This window comes from Dermacentor albipictus, chromosome 1, assembly GCF_038994185.2.
Source record: "Dermacentor albipictus isolate Rhodes 1998 colony chromosome 1, USDA_Dalb.pri_finalv2, whole genome shotgun sequence".
Classification (NCBI taxonomy): Eukaryota; Metazoa; Arthropoda; class Arachnida; order Ixodida; family Ixodidae; genus Dermacentor; species Dermacentor albipictus.
The window spans coordinates 178,763,156-178,775,957 of record NC_091821.1 but is presented as its reverse complement, the minus strand read 5'-3'; the positions used below and the strand labels follow the sequence as shown (position 1 = coordinate 178,775,957).

The window sequence follows — 12,802 nt, the reverse complement described above, 5'->3', positions numbered from 1 at the left end:
CTTGCTGATATATAGACGAGAAAGCTCTGGAAAGCGTGCATGCACTGATATCGTTGTACCACTCGGTTACATGATGCCGTTCACGTATTGGTCTCGCACGCTCAATCGTTAAACATCGCTAAAGAAAAGAACGGCACACCGTCCAATTGTTATGTCTGTCGTCGCTCGCAGGCACTTAAAAGCTCCAGCGTCCGCGACGTGGACAGAGCCGTGTTGGTGCTTTGCAATCAGTGGACAAGAAAGTAGAACGAAACGGGAAAAGAAAAAAGATCTTTCCGTAAAATCCTGTCATCACTGAATGTAAATCAGGCAGCGAGTTACGCTGGACACTCTCAAATGGCAACAGGAGAATAAGCAACAAAATCGCGGTTGCATTACTTTTACCACAAACACAAAAAAAATGTATATATAACGCGGACTCACTTGAGCAGTGCATGTAACACGAGTCTCGATTGCGTTACCAGAAAGGGGAGCAATATTAAACTAAGTAGATAAATGCTCTGAAAAAAAAAAAGAAAAAGAAGACGACGTGCTCTGCATGACACGTAACGCTAGAGCGACACGGCACGACGTACACTCGGCCACAAAATATTACGGACCATGAAATGTGAGAAAAAGCTGAATATTCCCGTAACCTCGCAGCACAGCCTGGTATTTGCATTTCAGGCCGCGACTATAGTATGCTAACAACACTGTCGTATACAGTTCTACTGGCTGTTGCTACAGGCTGCTTTGGAATTAAACGTTTTCTGAGATCCCGTGGTCCGTAGACTTCTGTGGCCGGGTGTACAATGCGTGGTTATACCTTCGCCCGAATATAACCAGCCAACGACTCTTGCGAGGATATGTACTGTGTTTTCTACGAGGAATCGCCGCGGAATTCAAAGATGCAAAATCACAAGGGAATCTGCACCTTTGCTCGTGCATGAAAAGGAAGATAATATATTAAACAATAAACAAGTTTTGGTTATAGTTAAACCACGCCACCATCAAGCACAACAAAGGGTGCCAAACTCGAAACCGGCTCTATACAACAAGCCCCAACAAGCGGGGCCGATTTTCCCAGCTCGAAGAACATGCCCAATGGGCGCAATGGATATCATGATGTCACATATAAAGTCAAAATGCAGACGGAGTAACCTTATAGGCGTAGCAGTTCTCGTGCCACCTCATGAACTCGTTTTAACTCTCTCGTACTTGCTTTTCTCAAACTGTGCTTTCCTCTCTTATTTTTCTTTTTTTTTCTATCTTGCGATATTATCCTTTTCCTCATTGTCATGTGAAGAAAAAAAAAAGCCGAAACTTCTTGCGGTACGCAGCGAAGACTGTGTAATAATTGGAGCACACTCCTATGCTTCTTGGTTCCGATTGGCTGACGCGACGCGCGTCTACTTCACTGCACTGCGCGGAGTTGGCGAAATAAGGCGCAAACCTGCTTCCTTTATTTTCATTTTATTTAGTAAGAGAGAGAGATAGTAGAGAGAGAGAGACGGATTGTTTCGATATAGCGGACCTGTGTCCATCAAGGGGCTTTAAGCGGATCAGCAACGCGACGGCGTCGCAGTCGACGAAAATGAGCCCCAAAATGGGAACGCTCGCTCTCGCTCTCTGTGCACCTTTCCTTGGATGGGACGGACGGAGCGAGAGAAAGGCCACTGCCGGAAGAGAGAACGCATCACCGCTGCCGGCGGCGGTAAGGAAGCGCCGCTCGCAAGGAAAGCAGGTCACCGCCGCCCAGTGCCCGATCGCGGCGCGTGGCTCACCGGCGCAGTATTTGCCGAAAGTTTCGACGCCGCAGCGCGAGCTCTACTGGATCTTTCAAATACCGGGCTGCGTGCTGGAGGCTTCTCCTGATTCATGCTTCCGTTTCCACGAAGGTATCGGAGAGTGGTACGGACAGCGTTGTTCAATCAAGCACGGCCGCAGGGCCCGTAAATGAGGCGCTGTCGCTCGTGAACTGGCTTTGGAACTTTTTAGAAAAAAAAAAAAACTGTCCGTAAAAGTAGCGCGCTTAGAATTTCTTTCCAGTGACGTAGTACGGCTCGAATATTTTTAAATCGTAGCGGCGTTTACTGCTCTGCACGACTGACGATAGTGACATACTAGAGGGTGGCTTACGAAGATATTAACATTGAAAGTTTTTCGGTTATAGGTGCATTACGATGCGGACAGACGTTTCCTCTCGTATATCAGAACGGTTAGACCAGTCACGTTAACACAATGGTACTGCTTGAATGTTTGTGACAGCATTCTATGGTTCGCTTTGAATTTTGAAGTTCGCAGTGAGTTAAACATTAACTACTAAGCAACCAGTTATTCTCTCGCAAATTTGATCCACATCTCTGGTATTTTCCAAATATGAGTATTTTTCACACGGTATGCAGTCCGTTCTTTTAACTAGAACACCAATGCATGCTAAGTATACTTGGAGGATGAGTCATCATCGTCAACACTTCTACATTTCTGTTCACTGCAGAACGAAGGCCTCTCCCAGCGATATCCAATTGCCCCTGTTTTGCGCTAGCTGATTTCAACTTGATTCCAACTAGTATATTTCGAGGATGGATATCCGTTCTCAAAATATACTATATAACTCTAAAGTGCGTAAATAATAGTCTGAGGGTTTCTGCAAAGCACACATGATTTCTGTCCACCACTGCTGGACATCGCAATTGCAACATACGCCCTAAAGTGAATAATTAAAGAGCTAATTAGAGACTTTTTTATATTTAGCCACAGGGACATTTAGATTTGTCGCACAAATAATAATAATAATAATAATAATAATAATAATAATAATAATAATAATAATAATAATTTCATTGCCACTGATAAGCAATGTCCATTTCTTAAGGTAATTCGCCTGTTCAGACCGAATTGAGTTATGTTTTCCGTGCGATTGTAAAAAAAGTGTTCAAATAAAACAATGTGGTATATATATATATATATATATATATATATATATATATATATATATATATATATATATATATATATATATATATATATATATATATATATATATATATATATATATATATATATATATATATATATATGTACGCACCGTGCGGGGCTCGTGGGCGATCACCTCGCTGGCCTTCTTCTTCTCCACCACGCAGCTCACCTGGGCCCGCTGGTTCTTTCTCAGTAGTTGCTGCGGAAGACACACAAAGCACGTCATGACCTGGCCATGACTCTGCGAACCGCGCTCGCGTACATCACTCCATACAAACCAGAGGTGCAATTCAGAAAGTTTCTCACTCGTCATGGTAGTGACCGGCCATTCATACTCGCTAATCGTACGTGATGGACATCATGATAGGCTGGCACTTGTTCTTATACGACCCGTTCTATCTGAAAGGCTTTGTGAATGAACACAGGCCCAGAAGTCTCACGTAAAGGGTTTGGCTAGATGGTTCTGCAATATAACAGATGCGGACATAAACCGAAGTGCACACAAGGACAAGAGTCATTTTCCATCTAAAAAAACGCGAGGCCCACATGGGGCCCGCAGAAATGTGTGTCTAACCAGCGCGACGAAATTTTGAGTATGCCACCGCGATGCTGCTGGGTGTTCTCCTCCTCAGCAGCTTGCTAGTCAAACGTAAATGTTGGGAAACAGAGTGATCTGCATAGTCGCTCATGTAGAGCACAGCGTGCGTCGGCTGCAGGGGACTCACTCAGTGCAGACCGGTTGCCCCGATTCCGCACTGCGACGGCTTTCCATGTATACGTCGTCGTCGTCGTCATCATCATCATCATCATCATCAGCAGCAGCAGCATAATCATCATCCTGTTTTATGTCCACTGCAGGACGAAGGCGATCTCCCTGCGATCTCCAATTAGCCCTGTCCTGCGCCGATTCCAAAGAGCGCCCGCGAATTTCCTAATTTCATCGCTCCACCTAGTCTTCTGTCGTCCCCTATTGCATTTTCCTTCTCTTGGTACTCGTTCTGTAACCCTAATGGTCCAACGCTTATCTAACCTGCGCATTACATTACCTACCCAGCTCCATTTTTTATCTCTCTTGGTGTCAATTAGAATATCGTCTATACTCGTTTGCTCTCAGATCCAAACCGCTCTATTTCTGTCTCTTAACGTTATGCCTAGCAATCTTCGGTCCATCGCTCTTTGCGCGGTCCTTAACTTGTTCTCAAGCTTCTTTGTCAGTCTCCAAGTCCCTGCCCCATATGTCAGCACTGGTAAAATGCACTGATTGTACACCATACTTTTCAGTGATAATGGTAAGGTTCCAGTCAGGAACTGGCAATGTCTGCCGTATGCGATCCAACCCATTTTTATTCTTCTGTGAATTTCCTTCGCGTGATCAGAGTTCCCTGTGATTAATTGACCTAGGTAAACGTAGTCCTTCACAGACTATAAAGGCCGACTGACGATCCTGAACTCTTGTTCATTTGCCCGTCTATTTATCATTATATTTGTCTTCTGCATATCAATCTTCAATCCCACTCTTACACTCTCTCTGTTAAGGTCCTCAATAATTTGTAACTCGTCTGCATTGTTGCTGAATAGACCAATGTCATCGGCTAACCGAAGGTTGCGGAGATATTCGCCGTCGATCTTTACTCCTAAGCCTTCCCAGTTTAATAGCTTAAATACTTCTTCCAAGCACGCAATGAATAGCATTGGAAAGATTGTGTCTTCCTATCTGACCCCTTTCTTTATAGGTATCTTCCTGCTTTTCTTGTGTAGAATTAAGGTAGCTGTAGAACCTCTGTAGATATTTTCCAAGGTATTTACGTAAGTGTTTTGTACTCCTTGATTACGTAATGCCGCTATGACTGTTGGTATATCTACTGAATCAAATGCCTTTTCGTAATCTATGAAAGCCATATAGAGAGGCTTATTATACTCTGCGGATATCTCGATAACCTGATCAATGACATGGATGTGATCCATAGTAGAGTAACCCTTCCTGAAGCCAGCTTGTTCCCTTCGTTGTCTAAAGTCCAGTGTTGCCCTTATTCTATTGGAGATTATTTTGGTAAATATTTAATATAATACTGGGAGTAAGCTAATGGGTCTATAATTTTTCAATTCTTTAACGTCTCCCTTTTTGTGGATTAGTATAATGTTTACATTCTTCCAGTTTTCTGGGACCCTTGCAGTAGATAGACACTTCGTATAAAGAGCCGCCAGTTTTCCAAGCATTATGTTTCCTCCATCTTTGAATAAATCGACTGTTATTCCATCTTCTGCTGCCGCTCTCCCTCGTTTCATGGCTTGCAGGGCCCTTCTGACCTCATCGCTAGTTATAGGAGGAGTTCCTGTATCCTGTTCATTACTGTTTGTAATTGAGGTATCCTGACTCCTCTGGGTACTGTACAGGTCAGTATAGAATTCTTCCGCTGCTTTTACTATAACTTCGAGATTGCTGATGATATTACCCTGCTCATCTTTCAGTGCATACATCTTGGTTTGTCCTTTACCAAGTTTTCTTCTCACTGATTTCATGCTGCGTCCATTCTTTACTGCTTCCTCAGTCTTTCTCACGTTATAATTTCGAATATCCCTTATTTTGTCCTTGTTGATTAGTTTTGACAGTTCCGCGAATTCTATCTGATCTCTTCAGTTGGACAATTTCATACTTTGTCGTTTCTTTATTAGGTCATTTGTTACTTGGGAGAGCTTACCTACTGGTTGCCTTGGTGCCTTGCCTTCCACTTCAACTGCTGCCTCTGAAGCCAACCTAGTTACGGTTTCATTCATTAGCTCTATGTCATCATCATCTCTCTGTTCTAAGGCTGCATATTTGTTTGCAAGTACCAGCCTGAATTTGTCTGCTTTTACCCGTACGAGCTCGCATATTTCGTTTCAGCTTTCCATCATGGCCGATTATATCGGCCACAGCGGTTCTCGTCACTATAATTATGGCAGTGACCATGACGACCGCAGACACCGTTGCCCGGTGTACCCACTGTGGGAAATCGGCCAAGAATCGTACGACTTCAAGTAAGAGAATTCTAGGGGTCTTCGATTTAAGTTATATATACGAAACCATGTATGTATGTATGTATGTATGTATGTATGTATGTATGTATGTATGTATGTATGTATGTATGTATGTATGTATGTATGTATGTATGTATGTATGTATGTATGTATGTATGTATGTATGTATGTATGTATGTATGTATGTATGTATGTACGTACGTACGTATGTGTATGTATGTATGTATGTATGTATGTATGTATGTATGTATGTATGTATGTATGTATGTATGTATGTATGTATGTATGTATGCATGCATGCATGCATGCATGTATGTATGTATGTATGTATGTATGTATGTATGTATGTATGTATGTATGTATGTATGTATGTATGTATGTATGTATGTATGTATGTATGTATGTCGCTCGTATACAAGTTTCTTATCCTTCATTTCCCATTTTCTGTTTCATCATCGCCATCAAATTTGGCTTAGGTGGGGCGGTATAACATCAGAGGAAGGTTCTTGTTGATGATTCCTTTTCAACATGGCACAGACCCACGAGCGGGATTGTCCACACAAATGAGAACTGAAATGAAGTTAAATTAATGAAAAAAAAGTAAATGAAATTATATGAAATGAAGATATTTTAAGAAAAGCTTTCTCTGTCTCTTTTTTAGTAGACTTCTTTATTCCCTTTCATTCATACACACAACTTAATAGATGTGCGTCTGACGGTTCAACCACACGCTTTCTTGTCTGCTATATTCTTGGTTTCATTTATTTAGCTCTTCATAGTTTACACCGATGGTGCATTTTTACCTGCGCCTCCCGAATCTAGGTAAAGCTACCTTAGTGGGTAGACGTCGCGTCCTCTGCAGTCGTCGTAGTCATCATCATCATCGTCATATACCACGCAATAATAGATGTAGAGCCCGTGCATTTGTGGCACATACCCACTCTGGGAGACTGGCTAAGCACCGGGTAGTTCAACATAACAACAAGAAAAAGTAATGTAAAAAAAAATTCGTTATAGGCATATGAGAATTGATAGATATATTCTAGCTTATGATTTTAATAGAATGAAGGAATAAATGGCATAGCAATGACGATGGCGGTGGCAGGACGTGCACGACGGCACGACATCCGAATGACGTCAATGACGACAACGGTGGCAGGACGACGGCATTCCATCGACTGACGTCTCGGGCAACGAAGAGCTGTGTTTGTGCGCGGAACGCTATAGGACTGCTGCGCTGGATGCCGCGTTGCGAACGGCTATGTGCGCTTTACTTGGCGTTGGATTATGTACCACTTTAGCAATAATTCATGACCATTGTAATTACTCCACAACCTCCAAATTTTTGCAGATATCATACCCAGTTCTTTGGCTGTTTCTGCACCGAATATATTATTTCCATGTCTCTTACCCTGCCCAGGAGAACGATTTAATGTGTGCACTGCGGGCAACGCTACGTCGTGGCGTAGCGGACCCTCGAATTCAGTTCCCCATGTAGACGTAAGCGTTTCGCGCAGTAACATTAAGACAGCCTAGACTACGCAAGCACAGTGAAATGTACTCTCTTCCTAGCTTAGTGGGCAGCTTCGTTCCTTGTTCGTCCGCTCGAATGAACAAATAAACACTACGGCGCGACTATAAGTTGCAGCCACTGCACCAGCTGTTCTGAGATCGCTCGTAATATCAGGGCTACACAGAAAGACTCGGCAGAAGCAAGCACGTCCGTAGCCGAACTTGAAATAAGCTCCGCGAATCTCCGAAACCTCTGCAGCCGCTATCCGATAGCGAGAGAGAAAGTCAAGTCCGGTTGCGCATGTGTGAGTGCATGCTTGTGATTGGACAGCGCATAGTGATGAAGTAGTAGCGCTAAGCAACATAGGCCAACCGGCTAAACAACAGGATTAAGTTGTTTATATTGCGCCACGCAAAGGTTACATAAACAAGGCGTGTACTATGGTGTGGTGCAAACAATAAAATCGTTAGTGGAGCGTGTGGGTATAGCTGAACTTTTCCGAAGTTTTTAAAAGCGTATAGATGACATTTAACGGCTACTTTATCCGTACACTATGCGGTGCTGGTATGCGAGAGCTTCGCCTTAAAAACAAAACAACATAGGAAAAAACGCGGTGAAAGATTTCTCTCTTGGCATTCAAAACCGAAACAGCGCAAAAGGAACTATCGCCCTTTCTCGCCTATAGCGTTCTGCATTGCTTTCGTTCTAAATACCATGTACCAACTAGCAATGCACAATGCACCAAACTCTCTTGAAGTTCACTCAAATGCTACTCCAAAATACTGGTTTATTTGGACACATTTAGGCCCAAACAATGAAACGTTCCTTTCCTTCGAGCGCTTCCTAACCTTACGTGAGGCCTCCTTACAGCGAAGGACCGATGGAGGAAGCAAGCATACTCTGAAAGCTCCCTTCACCCGTCCTCACGTAAGGAGCGGTTGCCGCCATGCCTGGGTTCGAGATTATCTCTTAAAAGCTTTAGGCGAACACCAGAACACCACTTTTCAATAAAAAAAGGTTGTATCGTCGCACAATCTTTAAGTTGATGAGCTAATATAGAGAAGCGTGGACGCTTTTTTCTAGTTTTGTTTACTAAACCTAAAGAAGTAGCGCATTACAGTGCGAAACTTGATGTGCTCCAGCAACGCTGGCACGCCGGCGTCGTGCAACGCCTAGCAACGCCTAGCAACGCTTCCATGCCGCACGCGTGACTGAAGCGAGCTTGCCTGGCAAAACGTACCGTGCTCGCGCTTCTCCGAAGGTGGGCGACAGCACGCACGCGCAAGCAAACGTCACGTGGTTAAGCAGTGAGGCGAAGCGCTCGTTCAGGGCCAGGAGCGGCGTAAGGACGCATGAAGGTAGCTTGGCCCAAACAATAAAACGTTCCTTTTAGGGGTGTGCGAATATTGAAATTTTCGATTACGAATCGAATACGAATAAGGCGAAGAACTCTCTTCGAATATCGAATCGAATATCGAATACATGTGTAGTATTAAAAAATTGCAAGAGAGGTAACAATAGCTTTATTACCCTTTTAAAAATAACATTGCATTTTACAAGGTTGCTTCAAATTAAAGAGGTACTCAATTATAGATAATGGACTCAGGTAATGCCCTCAGTCAGGTAAAACGCTTGTTACAGATTGTCGTGAAGGAAAATTAACTGCTCAATATGGCCAGAAAGTAAACGCTCTCTATGCACTGTCACATTTCTACCGGTAGAAAAGACTCTTTCACTAGGAACTGAAGTGGCAGGGATCGCCAAGTACTTCCGGGCGAGTGCACTTAAAAGCGGGTACCTGAAGCGGCCAATGGACTGCCACCACTCGCAAGGATTCATGCCCCTTTCCAGAAGAGGCTTTTGCGCGTAGTCTGTAACTTCCCTCTCAGGGGCAGATGCCAAATGTGTCTTCTCTTTGTTCATCACTAGATCGTCAAAAGCATTCCATACACTCGATGCCACCTGTGGACACGAAGTCGACGCTGGCACGGCGGTGTCCCCACGGTGTTCCACGACGGCTTCCTGGAGCTCCCTTGTCACAAGGTTTTTCAGCCAGATCATCTGACCAGATGCTTGATGAACTGTGGCCATAAAGCGCGGATCAAGAAACATGCCTAGGCTGGCCACTTCATCAAATTTCCACTCCGCACAAAGAGCCTTGATACATTTTGAATCAATGTTAGCAAACCCTGAGTTGCCTTTGCAACCTTCAAGGCAATGGGGCATTCCAAAATAATTGGAATTATAAAGCTTGGTGAAAAGAATGCCTGAAGCAGATAGACTGAAACAGAGCATACAGATAATGAGCGGATCATGCGAAGTTCTCAGTTAATAAACATGTTCTTAGGAGAATGCGGAGCAAGCATACAATTGGTTAATTGCTCAATTATTCGCAGTCTATCCGAATATTCGCCGTTTCCACCGTTATTCGGCCGTCCTCGGATATTCGTGAATTTCCGAGGACATTTCTCGGATCGAATACGCTTCGAATATGGAAAATATTCGATTCGTATTCGAAATTCCGAATATTCGCACACCCCTAGTTCCTTTCCTTCGAACGCTTCCTAACCTTACGTGAGGCCTCCTTACAGCGAAGGACCGATGGAGGAAGCAAGCGTACTCTGAAAGCTCCCTTCACCCGTCCTCACCTAAGGAGCGGTTGCCGCGTGCCTGGGTTCGAGATTATCTCTTCAAATCTTTCCGCGAACACCATTATTCTATTAAAAATGTTGTATCGTCGCACAATCTTTAAATTGAATAGCTAATATAGAGAAGCGTGGACGCTTTCTTCTAGTTTCGTTTACAAAGTTTAAAAAAAGTTGCGCATTACAGTGCAAAACTTGATGTGCTCCAGCAACGCTGACACGCCGGCGTCTTGCAACGCCTAGCAACGCCTAGCAATGCTTGCATGCCGCACGCGTGACTGAAACGAACATGCCTGGCAAGACGTACCGTGCTCGCGCTTCTCCGCAGGTGGGCGACAGTGCGCATGCGCAAGCGAATGCCACGTGGTTAAGCAGTGAGGTGAAGCGCTCGTTCAGGGCCAGGAGCGGCGTAAGGACGCATGAAGGTAGCTTTGGAGCTACCTTATGCTGAGGAAGCACCAGGGAAGCCTTCACCAAGGGCCCCTCAGTAAGGAAGCTTTCAGAGTGACATAAGGTAGCCTCACCCCAATGAAGGCTTCCTTAGTGAGGTAAGGAAGATTTCATTGTTTGGCTTCTTATGCTGAGGAAGTACCAAGGAAGCACCAAGGAAGCCTTCACCGAGGGCGCCTCAGTAAGGAACCTTTCAGAGTGACATAAGGTAGCCTCACTGCAATAAGGCTTCCTTACTGAGGTAAGGAAGATTTCATTGTCTGGCCCTTAGACGCAACACATTCAATTGAAAGCAATCTCAAACAACGCTGAATTGCAGTTCACTGCACGACTCGTGCACGTGCCAACACCTGCCGATCGGGCTCTCGAGGCAGGCCAGCCGAGCCTCGAGTGTCGCGGGCGGCGTCACTTAGTCGGTCACCGTGTTCGAACAAACGATTAAGAACAAAACCGCCTCAAAAAAGGCAAGCCAAGCGCACCACTAACTTGGCACACGCACACACACACAAATAACGAGCGCCATTTCTCTGCGCTACAACCTGTGGGCAAACTGCCCGCTTTGGAGTGAGGGACACGCCTGCCTACTATACGGCGGACAAAGCACGCCTTCCCGCATGGCATTCATGGCCACGAAACTTGTACCGTACATGTACAGTCCTTGAAGCAGCACCAAGCTTGATGGAAACGCACTCACGACACGGGATATGCAATGCAAATAGCCTTCGCTACTATTAAGCTGTGGTCTCTCCTGAATCTCCAACCGGTCTGTGCAACAGTCATACACAGGTGCGTAATTCCTTCGCGCGTTTAGAGGTACTTATTCATTTCCGTGCCGCTGTCGAAATAGCTTTGGGACCCGGACCATTGTTTTGTGCAACACGATTACTTTTTCTCCGCTTAATCCCTGTACTGCTCGAACAGACCGCTCTTTCGTTTTTTGTGAAGACGGCGACGTGGGGGAACAGATGCCCGTGGTTAGCTCGCAACGCCTTCATTACTGCTGCTGCGCTAGTGCAAGTATGAAAATGCATTCCGTGATTACATCTAACGGCACGAGCGATAGTATTGCTAGCTGTGCAAGTTGGTGCATCTTTGCAGGAAAGTGAACAGCGCAAACGACAAGGGGCAGTGGAAGCATGACGAAAACAAGCGCTGACTCGCAAATAAATTTTCTTTTGGACGAACAGTAGTTATATAACACAGGAAATCACGCATGTGTGCTGTGAGCTAGAAAAAAAAAACAGCAGAACAAAGCAATAAAAAAAAGGGGGGGGGACACGACATACAAGGCATGAATCCCCTTATCGGCAGTCAAGATACATAACTCCTTTTTTAATCGAAGGCAACTGAGTGCTGACCAAGACAGATGTGCTCGGAGTTTTTTTTTTTTTTCGCGGTATGCTTTTGTGAGAAGGCGTCCGCTCTTAACTTTGTGACGATAGATAATGCTTGTTTTTCTAACAAATGCTTTATACCAACAGACTTTGACAACGAAAGAGACAGGTATGGACGGCAGTGACTTCGCGCTCATTTCTTTGCGCCGTCATTTGTAATCACGTCCTATAGCAATACAGCGTAAATTCGCACTTTACGATACGCGCTTTTCAGTCCTGCATAGCGTCTTAGCAGATAATTTAGCGCGGATTTGGAGTCATAGCTTTGCAAAACTATTATTCGGATCAAAACTGCGCTGAAAAGTGTTACTGTCACAAGCAACGCGCTTAATATAATAAGTACGCCACTTAGAAACGGTGTCAAATCAGCGTGCTCGTCACGATGAGGGTGTCGCCTTTTATTTTAAAGCTTTGAAATTTAGCCTTCAAGAGAGAATATACGTCTTGCTTCACTTTTCCCAACATGTTCTACGAACAAAAACAAACATGTTCCTTCAGGCGTAGCGGACGCGAACGTCAGCTCGGCCGCTACACGACTGGACGCTGTGGAAAAGCCTCACAATGTGCCTCCACTCGTTCTTTTCAAATTTCTTTTTCTCGTCTCTGCCGTGAGCTGACTAAGACACACTGCGCTAATAGAAAACGCGCGTTTAAGATGTAACCAACGTCGTTATCTTTCGACATCCGTGTAAAGAAGTTACAGGAGCACTTATGTCTCCTTGCGTGCGTTGAATGCGAAAGCAGTATCACTCTTCCGCGCGATACGTTTCACTCGGTCATGTGCTCGAATTGGGCAAAGTCAATTCGGAGTGTGGGTCAGCCAA

General features: G+C 44.6%; 1 protein-coding gene across 1 annotated transcript in view; it reads right to left on the bottom strand.

The window, feature by feature from the left end:
• The window catches only part of Msr-110, a 68,642-nt gene that overhangs the window by 17,946 nt on the left and 37,894 nt on the right, over window positions 1-12,802 (bottom strand). Inside the window, exon 4 of the mRNA XM_070533997.1 lies at window positions 3,068-3,157. Coding sequence (XP_070390098.1) covers window positions 3,068-3,157 — 90 coding nt within the window. The remainder of the gene's footprint in view (window positions 1-3,067; window positions 3,158-12,802) is intronic.